The sequence below is a fragment of the Gavia stellata genome, chromosome 1 (assembly GCF_030936135.1).
Source record: "Gavia stellata isolate bGavSte3 chromosome 1, bGavSte3.hap2, whole genome shotgun sequence".
Lineage (NCBI taxonomy): Eukaryota > Metazoa > Chordata > Aves > Gaviiformes > Gaviidae > Gavia > Gavia stellata.
Window position 1 is genome coordinate 4,418,834 of NC_082594.1, and position 21,150 is coordinate 4,439,983.

General features: G+C 46.5%; 1 protein-coding gene across 1 annotated transcript in view; it reads left to right on the top strand.

Moving 5' to 3' along the window:
• The window catches only part of USP35 (ubiquitin specific peptidase 35), a 28,488-nt gene that overhangs the window by 6,718 nt on the left and 620 nt on the right, over nucleotides 1-21,150 (top strand). Inside the window, exons 2-10 of the mRNA XM_059823768.1 lie at nucleotides 5,274-5,967; nucleotides 7,038-7,173; nucleotides 11,796-11,925; nucleotides 13,345-13,446; nucleotides 16,313-16,471; nucleotides 17,048-17,241; nucleotides 17,363-17,456; nucleotides 18,993-19,099; nucleotides 19,684-20,899. Coding sequence (XP_059679751.1) covers nucleotides 5,286-5,967; nucleotides 7,038-7,173; nucleotides 11,796-11,925; nucleotides 13,345-13,446; nucleotides 16,313-16,471; nucleotides 17,048-17,241; nucleotides 17,363-17,456; nucleotides 18,993-19,099; nucleotides 19,684-20,899 — 2,820 coding nt within the window. The 5' untranslated portion in view covers nucleotides 5,274-5,285. The remainder of the gene's footprint in view (nucleotides 1-5,273; nucleotides 5,968-7,037; nucleotides 7,174-11,795; nucleotides 11,926-13,344; nucleotides 13,447-16,312; nucleotides 16,472-17,047; nucleotides 17,242-17,362; nucleotides 17,457-18,992; nucleotides 19,100-19,683; nucleotides 20,900-21,150) is intronic.

Consider the following 21,150-nt stretch of genomic DNA (forward strand, 5'->3'; position numbering starts at 1 on the left):
AGTACAGATTATGAAGATTAGACCCAAGCAATGCACAAGGTAACTTTTGATCCTGAGGTTGGGTTTTGGTTTTTTTTTTTTTTTTTTTTTTTTTGCAGTTTACTTGGTTTGGAGAGAGAAGCTAAGCTGGTCAATGCTGCTCTTTGCTTATATTTCTTTTCCCTCTCTGGTTTCTAGAGCATGGATGGGTATCTGTCCTTGCAGGGACACATCTCATGGTGCGCAATGCCTGTTGCAAATGTTGGTGAAATACTTCGTTTTAGTTGTGGCTTTAGAGCACATTGCCTTGGAAACTGTGTCTGGGCACGTGAAGGAGGAGGTGACTGGGAATGACCACCATTCATTTACCAAGGGTAAATCATGCTTGGCTTAAGTGGTGGCCTTTAAGGATGGACTGATAGATCTGTGGATGAGGGGAGAGTCATGGATGTTGTCTGCTTTGACTTCAGTAAGGCTTTTAAGATGATGTCCCACAGCATCCTTGTATCAAAGATACAACAGAAGCTGCAGTCTAGATGGGTGGGCTGCTAATTGGGTAGAAAACTGTCTGGAACTACCCTGGGACCTTTTCTTTTTAATATTTTTATCAACAACCTGGAGAAGGAGATGAAATTCACCTCACCAAATTTGTGAATGACACCAAACTTGGGGGAGTAGTCAATATGCTTGAGGGCAGGGCTGCCATACAGGAGGACCAGGACAGGCTGGGGCTGACAAGAACCTCATGGATTTCAACAAGGACAAATGCAAAGTCCTGCACTTGGGATGGACTCACCCGGCATGGACTCACCCGGCACGGATCCACCAGGGATGGACTCACCCATCATGGACTCACCCAGGATGGACTAACCCCTTGCACTGGTGAAGGCTAGGGACTGACTGATAGCAGCCCCCGCAGTGCTTACAAGGAGGTTATTCAGGAGATGGAGCCAAGCTTTTCACAGCAGTGCATGGTGGGAGAATGAGAAAAAAACAGACATAAATTGAAACAAGACTGTCCAACTGGAAAGAAGGAAAAAATTCCTACTATGAGCTAATTAGGCACTGGAGCAGGTTGCCCAGGTTGGTTGTCTGATCTCCATCCTGGGATGTTTTCAAGACCTAAATGGACAAAGCCCTGACCAGCTTGGTTTGATTTCAGCTTTGTGCAGGGTTGGACTAGAGACGTCCCAAGGTCCCTGCCCTCCTGGTTCTGTGATGTTACCCATGTTGCTTCTGCCAATCATTCGCAGGGGGAGCAGAACAGTTTTGCCATTTCATGGGATTTTTTCTTTTTCACTGCGAAGCTCATAAGCTCATATTGGGTACTTTCTGTTTTATGTGAGCTACGTAACAGATGGGAACCTCAAAGCGGCTCTTCAGATTAATAATTAACACTTTGACCCTCTACAGCATCCTTGTGTGCTCCAGGAACTCGGTTCTCTTCACAAGCAGGAATGAGCCAATCCTCCCAACTTTCTGTGAGTTGTTATTGCCAGTGAGGAAGATGAAGTGCAGAAAGCACTTCAGAAGCACTCGTTATAGAAGCCTGATTATCTGAATATTTAGTCTCTTTATTTCAGTATTAAACAGAGGAGAGCCAGGGACCAGATCTCCAAGGCAGCGTTCAGCTTCCCAGCAGTGAAACTGTCCTTCCCTCTCCTGCAGTTCCCTGGGTTATTTATGACACGCTTCCAATTTCTGGAACAAATGAGACAGTGATCTTACAGACACCAGTCTCCTTCACTGCAAACCCTGATTCATTCTTCAGGCAGGGCCTGGGGAAAAAAAAAGTTAATGTGAGATCCTTTAAATAATATCTCTCTGGAAGCATTTGGAGCTGTGCTGGGGTTGAATTAGTCATCTTAATTCCTAACCTTTGATATGTGAATACTCTTTTAGTGTAGTTTTAAGGCTGTAATATTTATTATTACGTATTACAAAGCAACTTGAATGTTGTTTTAATGTAGTTCTAAGACTGTAATATATATTATAAATGTCTCTTTCTTAGGGGCTTCCTGGCTAGCATCCTCCATCCTGGCTTTGTCTGGTCCATGCCCAGGGACCAGCTTGGTGTACCCAAGTTGGGCGGGAGTGTTGATCTGCTGGAGGGTCGGAAGGCTCTGCAGAGGGATCTGGACAGGCTGGATCGATGGGCCGAGGCCAATTGGATGAGGTTCAACAAGGCCAAGTGCCGGGTCCTGCACTTGGGTCACAACAACCCCATGCAACGCTACAGGCTTGGGGACGAGCGGCTGGAAAGCTCCCCTGCAGAAAAGGACCTGGGGGTGTTGGTCGACAGCCGGCTGAAGATGAGCCAGCAGTGTGCCCAGGTGGCCAAGAAGGCCACCGGCATCCTGGCCTGTATCAGAAACAGTGTGGCCAGCAGGAGCAGGGAGGGGATTGTGCCCCTGTACTCGGCGCTGGTGAGGCCGCACCTCGAATCCTGTGTTCAGTTTTGGGCCCCTCCCTACAAGAAGGACATTGAGGTGCTGGAGCGTGTCCAGAGAAGGGCGACGAAGCTGGTGAGGGGTCTGGAGCACAAGTCTGATGAGGAGCGGCTGAGGGAGCTGGGGTTGTTCAGTCTGGAGAAGAGGAGGCTGAGGGGAGACCTCATCGCTCTCTACAACTACCTGAAAGGGGGTTGCAGAGAGGTGGGTGTTGGTCTCTTCTCCCATGTAACTAGGGATAGAACAAGAAGAAATGGCCTCAAGTTGTGCCAGGGGAGGTTCAGGCCGGATATTAGGAAAATTTTCTTTCCTGAGAGAGTGGTGAAACACTGGAACAGGCTGCCCAGGGAAGTGGTGGAGTCACCATCACTGGAGGTGTTCAAGGAATGTGTGGATAAGGCATTGTGGGACATGGTTTAGTGGGCATGGTGGTGTTTGTTGGTTGATGGTTGGACTTGATGATCTTATAGGTCTTTTTCAACCTTAGTGATTCTGTGATTCTGTGATACACAACAGAAACATGGGCTTGTTTGTCCCCTCCTGCTGACGCCGGGCTGGTTAGAGAGGTGTAGGTGGGACTGTTACCTAAAGCCCAACCTTGTATTGTAAAGTCCTTTGTTGGTGAGGAGAACATAAACCCTCCACCACAAGGTTAACTCACGTGGTCCTCCCTGCGTGTCTTTGAAGTCCTAATGTCAATACGAGACATTATGACATCTCCTAATGAGGAAGATGGTTTGTCTTTACAGTCCTTAGGTACTCTCCATTGGGACTTGTCTGTCTATTGACTACGGCGGGAGCTTGTTTCAGCCTTGTCCTCACTGCACTGTGTCAGACCAGACCTAGTCACGCTCCAGGCAGCAAGGCTGGGGTGACCCATCTTCATGTCCCCTTTTGAGATCAGCCTGAGAAATAACTGTGGTACTGGCTGTCACTGTGGTACTTTGTGTTTGAGGTGAAAAGACATCACCTGTGGGCTTTTATTCTCTCCTCTTACCTTGTCCTCATTTGTTACCAGTTTAAAGCAGACTGGTCCCTCAAGAGTCCTGTCTTCTATCATCTTGTGAAAACAGTGCGATGAGGAGCATCAGCTCTGCCATATCTTTTTACCATGTAGGGAAGGCAGTAGTGGTGCTTGATGGGGAAAAATAAATCCAGCACATGAGCAGAGGACCGTATGAGTCAACAAGCAGGAGATAGAAAGGCCAAGGTGGTGCCTGGAGAGCTATTGCAGCGTAGGCTGCTGTCATTGCTGGATGGGGACGTGACCGTGCAAGGCTTTTTTTATCCTATGAGATTCTGGGGGAAGCAGTGATGGGGAGAGGTGATGTCTAGTCGAGTGGGAAGGCTTCCCAGCCAAGCAGCTGTGAGCCAGAGCTTGAAGTTTGTATCTGGCATGTTTTTTAATTTCCTCACCAGCAAGCAGCTGTCTACCAGGAGAGAAGATACTCTCTGGCTCAGATTAGGATTACTCCAAGGACGGGATGGTCCTTGGATGGCATCCTCTGAGGTCCTTTCTGGATGTCATCTGTGAAAACCATACTTGGGGTACCTGCCACCTGTGTGTATATTTTTCACTAATATAACACTACCCACTTGAAAAGCTTCAAATGCTTTCCAAGTGCTCACGAAGGAAGTTTCAACCAACCCCGCTAGGAATTGCTGCATGTTGTCCCCATTTCACAGATTAGGACACTGAGGAATGGAAAGGTGGTGATTATTCTTCTGCTCAGATACACATGAGCGTGGATGGATCTGTCCTGCCTTAATCCCTCATTTAGGTAATGAAGATGATACATACCTTCCTTTTTCCCCCCCACTCCAGATTGTTTCAGGCTCTAGGCAGGAAAGGACGTTCTCCAAATGCGTATTTGTGCAGTGCGTCGCACTGGGGGGACCTGCTGTGGGTGAGCCTTTATGTAGTCTCTGTAATACATTTTAAGAAATCCTGGCTGTCTGATTTTATCACTCTGTAACGGGGTTTCTTGTGCAGTAGTGCATCCAACACCTGGCTATAAATGTTCTGACCTCTTCCAGGGGAATCCTTGAGGTTTTTTTTTAAGCACTCTCTCCTCTAACGCTTTATTGCTGGTAAATTCAGGCTGTGATGAATAGGAAACTTTGCCTGACTCTGCAGTTTCTTTCCCCTCTCGCTTTGGTCCTGCATACAAATGCGGCAGGTCCCTGGGGAGCAGCCAAGACTGCAGCACTCAGCCGGGGTCACTGGCAGCACGGCGTAAATGTCAAACATACACCCCTGCTATTGCACAGAGAGGCTGCAATCCCATCTCTGCTTCTTGAGGCTTTTCTCTCCTTCCCTGAATGTGAAGACAATCATCGGGAGTATCTTTGCCTCTTCAGGACATCTGAGCCAGCAGACACCAGGGGAAGACCTTGGCTCCCCTAATTCCCCACTCAGCCCCTCCGGGGGTCTGTGGCAGGCCGTCTCCAGTGGGGATTGGATTTTGTGAAACGTGGGGCACCTTCTTGAATTGCTGAACCCATCGAGGAGAGGGAGCTCATCCATCCCTAGGGTCAAGTGTGAGATTGTAGTCAGTTGTTTACAAGACAAAAATGCTCAAGTGTGTGATTAGTCTGAAGAAGTTCTTTATTTGTATGTAGTCAGTCAGTTTTGGGGCTTTAGTCTCAGTTGAACATCACCAGAGTGGAAATTTTTCTGTATCCCTCGGAATACCACCATGAAAAGGGCACAAAAATTATCATCTTCATAGTGGTCCCAGACAGCTCTCAAGCTCTGCTTCTTTGGCTTCTCTCTGCCAACCTGGGCAAGCTCAGCAGACCCTGATTGAACTAATCTGCTGTTCTGTTCCTCTCTTTCAGCAGCTGGGAGCAGAGATGGATAAGATACTGGAAGCTGTGGTGATGTCCTCATACCCCAACAACGTGAAGCAAGGGCTTGTGAGGCGTGTCATTGAGGCAGCGAAGCAGCCCATGGACAGTGAGCAATGCTGGTCCATGCTGGAGCTGTCTACAAAGCTTTATCTCACGGGGGACACCAAGTATAAAAGAGAGATTGGGAAAGAGGTTTTGGAGGTCTATGGCCACTACCACCCGGAGGAATTTGAGGAGTTCTTCAATGTCCGCTTCCTGCTGAGTCTCCTCCAGGAAGGCTATGGACCTATGGGGAAGAGAAGCCATTATGTACTTGATTATATCCAATTAGGACTGCAGTTTGTCTTGGAAAGCCCATCAGCAAACAGCATCTTCAGCTTATTGAGGATCGAGGTGCTCCGGAAAGTCTGCGAGAGGCCCAGCCCCAAGCAGTGTGCAAAGATCAGCAAGCTCTTAACCCAGCATCCTCAGTGCATTCCCATGGGCAAACATCAGGTCTTGTTTTGTCAGCAGCTGATCCGGTGCATCGGGCAGTTCCAGTGCGTCTCCGAGGGGGAAGAGGACATCATGGAGTTTTTGGAGCAGGTGAACAAAGTGAGCGGTCTGCTGCAGAGGATCTGGAGGACTCAGACCTCAGCCATCCTGCCCTCTTTGAAGGAGCTGTTCACTATCATTTCTTCAACAGGTAATTAAAAAAGAAAAAAATGCCGAGAATGTAAATGTTGTCTCTGATGAAATAAAATTTGATTAGTTTGACGTCTTGCATGGTTCTCATCCACTCCAGAAATGCAGCCACAGCTGAAATATAATGAACATGTAAGTGTACCTAAAAGTTACCCAGGGCTTCAGGCTAGGAAAACAATATCCCCTGAAACCACACAGAGTCTGTACACAGGAGTTGTTAACTGGGTTGAAATATTTGCAGCACAAGTTTGTATGTTCAGCACTTCCCAGCATCAGTTGGGTTTAATGGAAAGCACCTTATCTGCAGTAGGTTAGAGTGGGACTTGAAAGCTTTTAGAAACGTCACTCTCTTATGGCTGACTTGATCGGACCCCACAGCCTGCTCCTTACCAGAAACTAAGAGCAAAGCTAAGGAGTTATTTCTCACTGACCTAGAGGTAGGAAGCCCTACTATCTCTCTGGAGGGTAGTTGTATCTTAAGGTGGGACAGAAAATATTTATCCAACTTCTGGGGCCTTTAGGTTGTTACAGAGGGTCTCAGAAGATTTTTGGAGGTGCCAGTGCCATGAAAGGCTGGATTCTCTGCAGGCAGGTGAGCTTCTCCTCCAGCTATTCCTAAGCCCACAAGGAGATGGGTATTTTGGTGCCCTCTGTATGAAAGCCTCATGCTTTGGAAGGTGCTCTAGGCAGGCAAACCTGCAGTCGCATCCCATTGCAATTATTTGCAGTAATTAGCATAAAGAGAGCACGCAGAGGGAATCTGGGACCCAGGGTTGGCCCAAGAACACTCTTGTGCCTCTGATCTCTTCCTCCCTTTGGGCTGTGTGCGGCACTATGCAACAGCCCATCTGCTATGACCCAGCCTCGTTATGTGCTACACTGGGATCTGGGGAATTGTCCTCCTAGCACAGCGAAGCGCGGACTCCACATTGCTTGTTTACGCCAGCTGACTGTCTGCTCCGTTTACGTAGGCAGAAATGATTTGGCTTTTAGAGCTGAGAAATGATCTCATGTGCCTGGTTTTCCTGGCGACTAACATCTTAATTGCTGGCGCTCATCCATGTCTTGCAGAGGAGCAGGAAGTGCCATCCAACGCCTTGGCCAGTGTGGTCCAGTTTGTTCCTCTGGAGCTCATGGATGGCGTCATAAGGAACCTAACCAACGATGACAGCATCACAGATGTGCAAATGATGACGGCCATCGGCAGGTAGGAGAAGCTGCCTTAGTCAATGTCATTCTCAGTTCAGACTAAAACCTGCCACAAAGCTTCACTCAGTCAATTCAACCAATTTGGCTGGTGCTGTCTTGTGAGGAGTGTGTGGGGAAAAAGGGAATTTCTGGATCCTTCCTTCCAGCCCTGAGGGCCTAGAGAACTAGAATAAAGATGTGATGATGATGATGATTATATTTGTTTGGTTTGATTTGGTTTCTTTTTTCTTAGAAATAAATAGTGTTATGGGACGCCCAACATAAGATATCTTGAAGAGTTTTGATTTTTTTCCAGAAGCTGTTGAGGGCCTTTTCTTCACAAAATCCCCTTTACAGAATTTCATGTTGATTCCCGTCTCCCTTCAGAAGGACATCATCCTAAATCGCCAGTCACAGCTGAAAATCTTGGAGAGGGAGGTATGCCCAACTGTTTCAACAATCCCACCTTGACCTTTGTCAGATGAATGTGGTGCTGCTGGTCTGGATTGTCATGCTGTATAATGTTTATCCCTGCCCTCTCTGCAGGCAGAGTCAACGGAGACCTTGTCAAGGCATGATGAAGAGTAGTGGGTAAAATACTACCTGACATGTTAGATCTGGTCTTTGCAGAGCCAGTGCCCTCTTTGGCACCACCAGGTCTTCCTTGCACACTTGTGTCCAAGTCCTATGGCGCCTCTGTGCTCCAGTGCCTTACTCCAGACTTGCTTAGGAGTATCTTCAACCAATGCTTTCCTTAGAGAAATGGGTGACGTTCACATGCAGTAGCGCACGCGCTTAACCCAAGGGAGCTGACGTGACTTGACTCTCACTGGAAACATCTCATTTCCTCTTCTTATTATAGGATTTGTGTCCCCCCAATAAGGTTATATGACAGAAACACACTTTATTCCTGATGGGAATTTTATGTGCGCAGAAAAGCGTTGCTTCTCTTTGACTTGCTGGGGCAAGTCATGGTTTTCCCAAAGACAAAAGATTAAGTTATCAGTTCAGTTCTTAACCCTCTTCTCCATCTTTTTCTCCCTCAGGGAACCTGCTGCTGCGAACCGCAGGTGATAAATCCTCTAAGAGCGCCAGTGTCTAAATATAGAGGATGCAAAATCAATTGCATCATTCCTTAAAACATTCTTTGTCACGCAGAAGGATGAGTAAATGATTACTCAGAGTTAGCCAAACATTAAGCAGAGCCTGCAAAATGTAATTAAGATCACTTAGGAGAAATGCGGAAGTTTTGGCGGTGCGTTTATGGCAGACAGGTGCCCCAGAAAACTGCACGACTGTTGGCCTTCCAATGAGCGTGTGCTCCATGCCTAGAAAATCAAAGGAAAAAGTGCAAGTTGAAAGGATCTTTCAGCTTAGGATACTGACAAACTGGTCGCATACAGAAGCCTCTTCCTCCAAAGTTTGGGTTTGGGAGTTATTAGCAGGGAAATAAACTGGATGGGGGGTGGTGGAGCTTCTGATCGAGCGTTTAAAGAACAAAGAGTGGTAAAAAAAAAGTGAGCCTGGCACCTGCTGGTGTAAGTGTACTCCACAATCTCTTTTAGATTATTTTAGAGTTTGTCTCTTTTCAGGTAAACTCTATTAATGTGCATCCATGACTTCAGAAGTACTCACTGATTTGTTTTTTTTTTTTTCATTTTTGTTTTCCTGGGAGTGTATCTGTTTCAAAGAGCCCAAGTCCAGATGAAGAAGGCATCTGCCGTCACACAGCGATGCAGGCACTTGCTACCTCTGAAAATCAGGATCTGAGCTTTTAAAAGTTTAGCATGCCAAATCAATGGCTCCTTTGGAAAATTAGGGCCCTGGCTTCCAAAACATTTCTGGATCTTGCAATGTGGAAAGTGCAATGCAAATTTAAAAATTAATTTCTTCCTACTGTAGCAACGTAGGCAGGACTGTAACTTAGCCAGTAGTGCTGGTAAAAAATAGCTTATAGTGGACAGGGTTATTTTATGCCTGTGTAAAAGAAGAGGGGCCTTTGGATCCCTGAATCCATCTCCCTGCTTTATAGGCATTACAGACCCCTTTCATGAATGTTCAACTAGGCTCCTCAAAGCAGGAAGGGCTTTTGCTCCCACTGCTCTTCTTTCATAACTGTTCCACCACTGGGTTGCTTTAATCGTTTGAATCTCTCTGCTAATAGCCAGCCTATATGTATTTCTGGCCATCTTATAGATCATTTGATCTTACGCCAACATAAATAGCTGAAATAGCTCCCTGGTGTTTATAGCTTCAATGTATGCAGGCAGAGCAGCGCCTTCCCATTTCTGCTTTCCTGTGGCTGTGCTATACAAGCCAGGTTATTTTAAGCTTTTTTTTCAGGAAAGGTTCTTCATTTCCCTGATCACCTTAACAGGCTTTTTCAACACCTGCTCCCACTTCAGTTCATTGGTCTTAGACATTAAGTGTTAAGTGTTCGAAAAATGTGTAAACGTGTAGTCGTGGCATTGTGGGACATGGTTTAGTGGGCATGGTGGTGTTGGGTTGATGGTTGGACTTGATGGTCTTACAGGTCTTTTCCAACCTTAATGATTGTGTGTTTTTTGTGACAAGGATGGTGAGGTTTGTGCACCATGTTCCAGGTGCGGTTCATCATGGTCTTAGACCACAGCTTGAGAGGTCATTGTTTTGCAATAGAAAACACCTTTTCTTCTGCACCACAGCATGGTGCTTGTCTTTTCCATGGCTACAGTCACACTGGGAACTTTTAATCACCTGGTGTCTGGCTGGTTGTCTTCAAGCAGATGAGTTACTGTCACGTAGCATCCTTTTCTTGTACCTTGCATGCATTTTGAATAAATAAATTTCCTTCCAGTTCTACATCTTTAATCCTCAGGATCTTCCTTGCGATACTGTGATCCTCCTCTTGTGTTGATGATGCCTCTCAACTTTGCGTCATCAAAAATTTCACAGCCATGTTCAGGATGTTTGTGCTAACACAATTAGATCCTGAAGAAAGTTGCTTGTAACTTCCTTACAGATAGATACCCAGTCAGGTATGATCTACTTCTGCCCTTTGACTAGAAATTCATATATCCCGACAAACCTGGCTTTGGCGCCTATGGTCACACCCTGTGGTGCACTATCCCTTCTTTCCAGGCATCCCCTCATTGCCTGTCTTCATTATAGGAACTGTCTTCCTATTCTTCTCACATAAAGCAGCATGCCAAAGTTAATAGAGTCATTAAAACTCACCAGAGTTGAATTTTACTTGATAGGAAATAGCCACCTCCTCTTGCTTGGAGTTCGTGAGCTCTTTATGTTTCGCTTTCATATCAGCTGTCATCGCTCTTGTTTCCATTCTCAAATCTTTTATCTGCCTCCTCTTTGTTACCCTGATCAATTCCTTCCTCTTGCTGAAAACAGAGGCAGAGGATGTGTTTAGTTTGGAAGTCACATCTAGAGGTCATATCATATCTTTAATCACCATCACATCCTCTGTATATAGTGATTGCACGGCTTTCCTTATTCTCCTCTGATGCAAATGTCTGCGGAAGCTTTTCTGCTATTTGCCCAATTATCCAACTTGGCTTGACTCTTGGTATTTCTCAACATCCCAACATATTTTGCTCTTCAAGCTTTCTTTACTGGCTAGCCTTTTATTTTTCCAGTTCATTGTAGACTTCATTTATTCCTTCTCTTTGCCTTGTGGTGGTTAGTTATCTGTGTTCCCTTCATATATTTTGCACAAGATACAGATTGACAAGCAAAAGGGACTGGTTGGGTAAGATAGCTGGACTGAGGTGGGAGACAGAAGATCTGGGACATCTTCAAATCCAAGGTACTGAAATGGTTGGCAAAGTTTGACCCTTGGAGATCCCAAGCCTTAGTTACTTCCCATTTTTGTTTAAACAGAAACAACCTGTCATCGCTCAGTCTGAGGTTATTTTTTTTGTAAGTAAGTGACCTCTGTAAAGTGCTTTTTACTTGCAGAAACATGACAACATGTTGGTTGAGTGGCTATAGAAGAAATCGGTTAGCTGTGACATTCAGAAATATCTGGCTTCTATCAGGGTTACCAGTATTTTTTTTTAATGTGTTTTTGGACATGAATATTTCCCACACAGAGAATTTTAAAGATCTGAATCTGAGTGGTTTTTCCTCACCAGTAACAATGCAGAGATCATACTAGTATCGCTCGTTCTCTAATGGCGACAATGCAGAGACCTCGATCGACACCTCACGCAGATACAGATATCCATCACTACTCCTTTAGATCTGCCTTATGATTCTTTAAAAACAGAGGTTGTCCTTCTACGGTCTCCTCTGGAAGATACATTAGAAAATCCACAAAGCAGAGCTGTGGTATATAGAACACCATACTGATGTTAAAAACTCAAACTCAAGTTGACTGAAGTTAGTGGAAGAAATCCCCATTTTCTTCTACGGACTTGGGTCAGGTCCTCTGATGAGCCACAGCGTGCCGGTGACATTGGGGTAATTCAATTTCAGGCTCTGTGGTGCTTTGAATAACATGTGAAATGCCTTATGTGGAGTCCATCTCTTACTTGGTCATCCCACTGACTGGACAGAAATTTGGAGGGGGTTTAACCCAGAGCAGAGCTTGGCTTTCACACTATGTGCTTTAAATTTACTTTAAGAGTTTGTATTTCATTTCAGGATGATCGACTGGGTGTCCTGGCCCCTGGGAAAGAACATAGACAAGTGGATCATTGCTCTGCTGAAGGGTTTGGCTGCAGTGAAAAAGTTCAGCATCTTGATTGAAGTTACTCTTTCGAAAATTGAAAAGGTCAGTAGGCTCTTTTAAACGCAAATATGAACAGCAGACTTCTCCTCGCACCTGAGCTATCTTCTTGCCTCTCAACTGAATGAGGATGAGATGTGACTCGAGATGTATAGAAAAGAGAAAAGGGGTTTTGAAGGGACCATTGTCCTCCCTGCACCCTCTGCGAATGCTGCATTGCTGTGTGTGAGGTGGTGGGCTGGTGCTGGTTTTGTGATCAGGAATGATGTTCTCCAGAACAACCCGCAGTTCTTTAGGTCTTGGTTTGCAAAGGTATTGGTGTTATAAAGGTTATGAAATAAAATAAGCCAAAGATTTTCAAGCCAACCAACCAGTTTTCTTCCCAAACTATGGAGCTCCTGTACAATCTGCCTTTGGGAATGCGACACACTGTCCTTCAACTGTTCCTGGATCAGTGCTGGTTGGCATGGGCAAAATACATACCAGTGAGCGTGTTAACAGTCCACAGACTCACAGGTCAGTTTTAAAGCCTGTGCCCTGGCCTTTGTTCATTTACTAGCGCAGATAAAGCCCCCACTGCCATTGCCATCACCTGTTTCAGCAGTGAGTGCTTGCTGCTCTCTGAAAAACACGTGACCAAGCACTGAAATTGGTTGCCACTTCAAAAACATTTTCCACGCTGTGGTCTTGCTTTTCCCTCCTTCGTAAGATGTGGAGAACACCTCACTGAGCCTCCAGTGGAAGTCACCATAGGAGTTATCAATACCATAATTATCAGTACTGGAACGTTATCAATAACTTCATTTGTCCCTGTGATCCCCCATGTGCATTGAGCAGTGGGAGAGTAGCCAAGCATCTCCGGCTTTTCTTTATCTTTCCTTTCATTGTTAATACATAGGAAAGGGACACAGACCTTAAAATAACATGTGATTCTTGGAAACTCTCAGAAGTATGGTCTGAAAGGGGTAGAGGGCATTGTCAACTTAAGCTGTTTTCTGTAAAGTAGGATAAATATCATTACTTAGCCTTTGAAAAAGGCCTTTGCTTTCTACCTCTTTGCCTGAAAGGTTATTGATAAAGTTCCAGATATCACAATAAAACAGAAGAGGCATATTTTAGAAAAAACTAGCATATCGCTCTGTGCTTGCACAGCCTCGTCCGTCAGGAGGTACGGAGGTGCAGCAGTATTACAGAGCTCTGCATCTCGCTGTGCCAGGCATTGCACAGGCCTGAAAGAGTGAGGATAACCCACAGGGTATTTTTAGGATGCCCTGAGGCCATGCTCTGGACAGGAGATGACTCTGGAGGACTGGCTGTAGGCTGCTTGCTTTGACATCCAGCGTGGAGTAGGGACAGCCCAGCAGCCGTGGTAGATGTCCAGTGCCTCTCCTTCCTGCTGGCCCCTTCTCATGCATGTTGCGGTGCCATCCTGCCTTCTCATCTGTTTTTTTTCTCCCCCACCAGGTCTTCTCCAAATTGCTGTACCCCATCGTGAGAGAGGGGGCTTTGTCCGTCCTGCAGTACATGCTGCTGAGCTTCCAGCACTCCCACGAGGCGTTTCACTTGGTAAGGCTGTGTCTGGCACTTAGATGAGGGCATCACCCTGAATGTAACCATGCCGTGGGGCAATATGGGTGGGAGAGAGCCTAAGGTGCTGAGATATTAGGTAATATTTTTCTCAGCTGCTTGATTTCATTGAGTGGTGTAAACCCAACCCTGTCTGTCCGCTTGCAGCCAGTCCTGGCAGCTGCTCATCCTCTCCTGCAGCCTAAACAGCTTTTTGGGCACTGCACAACTGGTGCTGAGATGTGGAGGCAAGTCCTAAGCCTAAAAGGAGTTGGTTGCCCCACACGGAGCAACCACCCTATGTCAGAGAGCGAGGTGCAGAGGAGAAGCGAGGCTCTGCTTTCTCCTCTGATGGTTCCTCCCATTTTTCTTGAGGCTTATCAGCTGGATGGCTCATCTCTGGGGATAAACCAGTATAAAGCTGGTTGGGGCTTGGCCCTTCCAGGCTTGAAATGTGTGCAATGTGTGCATGCTCCGCTTTTTTTCTGCGGTGCTCTACCAGCTGGAGGAGTGGTCTCTACGGGCACGTGCATCCCCATGGTCCTCTCTCAACTTCAAAGCCCACCAGCCGAGGATGCAGTTAATGCAAACATATTGGATGGCCTGTCAAGCCACACTGAGGGTCTCTCAGCAGTAGCTGTGTTGCTCTTGCAGCCATTTTAACCTGGTGTTTGCCAGCCCTGCAGGTGGAAGAGGAGGTTCCCCTCTTCCCTCTGCTCTTGCTCTTAGACCGCTTGCTTCTCCCAGCCACTCTCCCTTGTGCTGAGCCGTTTGTACGGCTGTGTGCTGAACCGTGTTGTAAAAGGAGCCCAGGTGAAACCCAGCCTAGCAGAAAATCGTGATGGTCAGTATTGCCCAGCTTGGTCTGGGTCAACCACAAACCTGCACTATTGCATTTGCCTGGAGAAGGAAAGGGGAGGAGGTGGAGGGGTGGCCTGGGGCAGGAAGGTGAACAGGGCTACACTGACCCAGGCTGGTGCAGGATGTAGTTTCGGGGTCAGGTTTAGAAGATGCAGCCACATATTTGTTCCCACCCTTTCAGCTGAGGTGTTGTAGATGTTGCCACTCTGGCTTTGGGATGCATTAGGCGAAGCCTTTGCACTGAGAGCGTCTCAGAGGGCTCAGGCAGCGGAGGACGGGCAATATATTCTTAAACAGCCCTTGCTGTTTCCTAAGCAGGTGCCTGACCGTCCCTTGGACCCACTTGGCCCCATCCCACATGTGACTTCAAACTGTCACCAATACATGGCACCCATTACCATTTCTTAAAGTGATGGGACATCTTTCCAAGCATTGCACAGCATCAGCGCCGTAAGACTTGAAGACTGAATCAGAGCACTTCTGCTTTATGAGTTCTCCACTGTTACAGACAAAAAACCACTTTCAGCAGCATCTGAATCTCCTCTTTTCTTTTTTACAGTGATGTTTTATATTTTATTTTGCTATTGACACTAAGGCATGGCTCTGCTTCTTGTCGGTGTTGCCACTGGAATGCTGTAACTAAAAAACAGAGTTGAAGGCAAAAGCATGCTTGCAATGATTGAACTGATAAAAGCAGTAATGGAAAATTACTCCTATTAGTGTTTGATTTTATACTTTTTTCATTAAAGCCCTTACATTTGGCTTTTCACCTAAAGTTCACAGAATTAACAGATAAGGCTGGAAAAAAGTAAAGCTAGCCAACATTTTCAACTGATTTTTTTTGTTCCTCGGCTGGAGACACTTTAAATGAGCATGCATTTCTTGAGAAACTCTTTGGTTTCTAAAAATAGGACCATTCCAACGGATTGTCTTCAGTTGGATGTCCAAAATTTGAAACACTCCAAAAGCTGTCAGTTGCTCTCGGCTTTAAGTTTCCATCTGCAGCCCAGCGAGCACAAATTTCCTCCCCTATTTTTAAAAAACGGGGCACAAACCTGTCTTGCTTCTTATCTTCTTGTGTTTGCCCTGGTTCTTTGGAAGAGTTTTGAGAATTGTTCCCATCACAGCTTGGCAAAATATTGATTTATAACATGGCAGTGGGATTCATTTGCTTCCTCAACAAAACTTTTCTGATGGAAAGGAAGTAGTTAAAATTACCAACATTTTGGGAAGAAAGAAAGAGAGAGGAAGAAGAAGGGAGGAAGGGATCACCAGGAAATGGCTGGACTGGGAATCCTGAGACTTTACTCCAGAATTGTTCTGGGGTAAAAAATCACATAAAATATAAATATGAAAAAAGTTGCGCAAGTGCCCAGGGACACTCTAGCACATCTGCAGGGTTGGGAGTAGGTTACTAATTCTCTGTGCAGCTGTCAGCAGAGGGTGCACGTGAGCAATGTATCGTTTGTGTTTGCGTCTGATTGTTCATTTTTAAATTTCCTAGATGAAAGCAAAATAGCAAATGTGCTGTTAACGTGCCTGTCGCCACCCATCCGACCATACCAATTCCAATTTAGTTTATACAGTATAAAATCAAATACAGCACACCAGACAACACTTCTTGTAGGCTAATTCATCTATCTTGTAGGTTTGAATCCCTGCACTTGGCAGTCAGCATATAACGCTCCTTTCCACCGTGGGAGTGTGTTTTAGTAGAGATCGATCTGCACAAAGAATGGTAATCACAGCACGGCAAAGCAGCAGCACAAGCCTGGAGGTGTCATGCAACATGAAACACTCTAAGATCTATAGCATTTGCACTACTAAAGTCAACAGAAGAGTTGCTGTTGAGTTTGTAGGGTGAAGGATGAAGTCCAGCATGGGACTGAATTCAACGCCTGTTGACTCCAGAACCCTGGGGGTGAATTTCATTCCCCTGCATGCGTCTTAAAGCTCTGCAGGTAATTTGGAACCATTTTTGATACGGTGAATCTTCCTTTTCCAGCTGCTCCCTCACATCCCCAGGCTGGTGGTCTCGTTGAAGAAGGAAGACTCCAACTCTGCCACCAGCTCCCTGGAGCAGCTGGCCGAGCTCATCCACTGCATGTTCTTCCGCTTCTCAGGATTTCCAGATCTCTACGAACCAGTCCTAGAAGCGGTTAAAGTAAGACACGCACCTCTCGGCCATTTTTCTGTTTTCCATATGGAAATGGTGTCTTAGTTTGCAGCCTAGTGCAGAGGCACTGTCCTACTGGTAGGGATGTCCTAACCTCAACACCTCAAATTGTGGTAGAAGAAAAGGTTTAAAATTCTGAGTTTGAGCCCCATGTAGGCAAGTTGAGGGAAGATACTTCTCTTAGGGTGGGCCCACAGAAGTTAAGGAATGTGTGGACGAGGCATTGTGGGACATGGTTTAATGGGCATGGTGGTGTTAGCTGATGGTTGGATTTGATGATCTTACAGGTCTTTTCCAACCTTAGTGATTCTGTGATTCTGTTCCCTGCTGTGATTCTGTGAAGTCTGGATCGTGCCTGTGCATTTTAGCTGTAACTTTAATCTTGAATGCCTCTAACGGACTAATACTAGCAGCTAAACACTTCCTTGCATGGATGCATGTTCATGTGAAGAGCAGGGGAAATGAGTTGTGTGAACACCTCCAGCAGAGGAGTTTTGCATTTGCCCATTACTGATTCTTCACGTGGAAAGATAACGATTTGTAACACAGATCTCTCTTTCCAAGGCTCTTCCTATTCCAAATGAAGACCGGATTAAACATCTCTTGGGACAAAACGCTTGGACCTCCCAGAAGAATGAGCTGGCCTGCTTCTACCCACGCCTGGCGTCCAAATCGGAGACGGGAAAGATTGGGTTAATTAACTTGGGAAACACCTGCTACATGAACAGCATCATACAGTCTCTTTTCATGGCTTCGGAGTGAGTTTTTGCTCCCTTGCTCCCACTCAGGACTGCTCCAGGGATTGCTCATCGCACCAGCGTTGTGTGTCCCGCACTGATTTTCCATCTTACGGTTTGCATCTCTGCTTTTCTTTTGCAGCTTTCGGCATTCAGTGTTGAATTTAACTGAGGGCAACTCCCAGCCCCTGATGACAAAGCTCCAGTGGCTCTTTGCGTTTTTGGAGCACAGTCAGGTAATTATTTCATGTTCTAGTTATTTGTTTGGACTGTCGGCTGCGGAAAGGCTCGTCTCCAAGTTGCTTCCTGCCGACTCCAACGTGCTGATAAGGAGCTGTGGATCTTGGTGGGTTTTTATAACGGGGTGAATTTTGTTTATATGAAAGAGGCTAATTTTGGGGGTGGAGGAGGCAAGCTCCTATCACCCATGAAAGGGAGCTGTGTTCACACCAGGCTGCATATCTTCAGCCCGTGGTCTTCCTGGATTGGACTGATGTAATAACTAATAGTTTTGACAATTAAATCCATTCGGTAATCGTTTACATATGTGGCCAGCAGAGGTTTTTGTTTCTTGCTATGCAGTAAGGAAGAAGACTGGAGCAGCTCGCTTGTCCCCTTGGTTCACAGCAAAGCAGAGGCAATTGATGAAAATTGCCTTAAAGGTGCTTTTGTTAAAAAAAAAACCCAAACACCCCCACTTCCCTCTTTAGATTCCAAATGCTCTGTGTTTGAGGGAAAGTAAAAAAAAAATCCACACCCTTAAACAAATTAAGTATGAATGCTTTCTTGACAAACCTGAATTTTAACATGAGTGACTCCTGGAGATACAGATAGGTCATATCTAGCTCCTCTCTTCAAAATATATCCTTCTGTCCCTAGAAAGACATGATTCTGAAAGTCCAGTGAATTTTCCCTCGCTGTCAAACCAGTCATCTGGGCTTCTCTGCTTTCCAAGCCTTGACTGATGGAGCTGGCTTGTTGCATTGTGGTATTATGTCACTACCGATGGCTTTTGGGGGAAAAATATAGACAACCTGTTACATTTAATATTTGGTCATAGAGAAACCTAGTTTTTGATGGAAGGTTAGGGTGTCTGCGATCTGCGGTGAGCAAATACAGAAGCACATTTGCTTGTTGTGTAGTTTATGGTTAATTGTTTCCTGTTAATTTCCTAATAGCCTTCTAGTTATTTTTCTTCTTTGGGCTGTTCTTAAAGTCACTTCTTTGCCAAAGATGGGTCTTTTTCCATGTTAATTAGGCAGCAGCTTCCTAACAGCAGCGATTACATTATCTGGTAACGCAGATTACCTGCCTGCAGTGATCAGAATGACGGGTGCAAGTTTAGTAGATTTTTTTGCTTTGTTTTTTTTTTTTTTTAATGAAAGGATTTGCTGAAAGAGATCCTGATCAAATTAAATGGAGCATCAAATTGAATTCAGGCTGAATTAAGTAGAAGTCTCTGGTCAGACCAATAAACCATTTTAAAATTGAAGAAAGAAATAAAAACGTGGGTATTTTATAGAAGTATATGTAAAATAATGGCTGAATTTCATCCTTACCATCCTAGCTTGCAGCAAACCAAGAAAATCTTCCCATGCACTGGGATTAGCCCTTGTAGGGGAAAAAAAAGGGGACCTTATCAGGCACAAAAGTACACCCTGCTCCTAGTGAAGCAGCCAGAAAGATCCTCCTCTTCCCTCTCCATCCCCCTATGTGAAACGAGAACCAGATCCCCTGGGTTAAAAGCACTTCTTCTTCTGTGATCCTGCCAGCGACCTGCCATCTCACCTGAGAGTTTCCTCTCTGCCTCCTGGCCACCCTGGTTCACCCCCGGCGCTCAGCAGGACTGCTCGGAGTATCTCAAGTACTTGCTGGACCGGTACGTGGCACGTGCTGTGATTTCGGAGCCCGGTGACAATGGCATCCCTAGACCAGACGTAATGTTTAACGTTGACCCACGTGCAAATGGGGAAAGCGGCTGAGACCTGAAGGAGTTGGGAGAGTGGAGGCTTGGGGTGAAAGATGGTGAGAGTGGTCCGGGGCTCCTTCCTAAAACCCTGTTTTCGGCTGGCTTAGGGGTAAGGTCAGAACTTAGTTCAGCTTCAAAATCTCTGCCTTTGCTCTGAAGGCAAAGGGAATTGTACCAAGTTGAGAGATTTGCCTGACAAACCACTCAGCCTCCTCTGTAAAATCTTGATTTTTGCCTCTCCCTTACCTAGAAATGCCGAATTTCTGGTGTCCCAGCGATCCCTCTAGAAGTGAGGGGTCAATGGCACATGGAGACCTCAGCTTCCCAAATCCTGCCCAAATCCTCCCCACCTTCCTCCCACATCACCAGACCCCTGGGCACAGGCAGGTTAACCTGGATTAACTCCTTGGTGTGAAGAAGAGAAACCCTACTTTAGAAACTACCTCTTGGTGTTGTATCGGTGCATAACGGAGCCTTTTTTTCCCCTGCCAAAGATTACATGAAGAAGAAAAAACCGGAAAAAGGATCTACCAGAAACTCAAGGAATCCAGCTTGATGTCTCAGGCAGTAGAGCATCATTACTTAAACAAGACGTTGATTGAGAAGATGTTTGGGGGTAAAATGATGACAAAGATCCGCTGCTTGAAGTGTCTGAATGTATCCTCCCGGGAAGAAGCTTTCACAGACCTGTCGCTGGCTTTTCCCCCGACGGACAGGCACGTGCGTGGGGGCACGTCTGTTTTACCAGTGGAAGAAATTGGCCCACAGTTTACCGAGCCTCCTGAAAACTCAAGCCAGCTAACAGGGTCTCCTTGGGTCAGGAGGAAGCCCCCCAAGGCTGGAGACCCTGCAGCCCCACCGATGCCGGTGGAAACATTGGGTTTCCAGGAGCCAGGAAAACCAGCAAATCCCTTAAGTGGCAATGCCGTTGGTGTGGATGCAGCCAAAGACCCTCTCTCGGCTTTTGGGGAGCAGGCATGTGCTCCCAAGGACTCCAGATCTGTTCCAGATTTAATCAACTATTTTCTATCCCCGGAGAGACTGACAGCGGAGAATAAATACCACTGTGAGAAATGCGCGTCCTTGCAGGATGCCGAGAAGGTGGCGGAGCTGACGGAGGGTCCACACTACCTCATCCTCACGCTGCTGCGGTTCTCCTTCGACCCACGGACTATGAAGAGGAAGAAGATCTTGGACAATGTCTCCATCCCTGTGGTGCTCAAGCTGCCCGTCCTTGGAGCCCCGGAGGAAACCGAGGAGGTTTGCCAGCATGGGAAGGACAGGGCTGCCCCGGGAAGTGGCTTCATGTCTGTCGTGTACGACCTCTGCAGTGTGGTGGTGCATTCAGGCATCTCCTCCGAGAGCGGCCACTACTACTGCTACTCCAGGGAGTGCACCGACACCGTACCCCACGCGCAGCCCCGGGATGGGGTGCCGAAACCAGCCTCTGACAAGCACTTGGACTTTGAAATCCAGTGGTACCTCTTCAACGACACCAGAGTTTCCTTCTCCTCCTTCGAATCGGTCACCAACGTCACCTCTTTCTTCCCCAAGGACACCGCCTACGTCCTCTTCTACAGGCAGCGGCCAGGCAGGCAGAGCTGCCTGCTGCACGAGGCTTTGGCCGAGGCCGGCCGCCTGCACGGCGAACCGTCCCTCCATAAGGACTTGATGGAAGCCATTTCCAAAGATAACATCCTCTACTTGCAGGTAACTCCTGCTGCTGTGCACAGTAGGGTGCGATCCTGCGGCTGCCCAGCTCACGGGCCGTGTTCCCACCCATCCGGGCAGCAGCAGGGTCGCGTCCTGCGGATAAATCCAGGTGTGCAGACACCCACCCGCTCCCCGAAGCCAAATCCCTTTTCCTTTTCAGCACCCAGGTACAAACAGGTTGCAGTTTCCTGATGAAATTGGGCGTTGAGCTTGGTCCAAGACACCTCGTGGCTGTGCTCGGGGTTGAC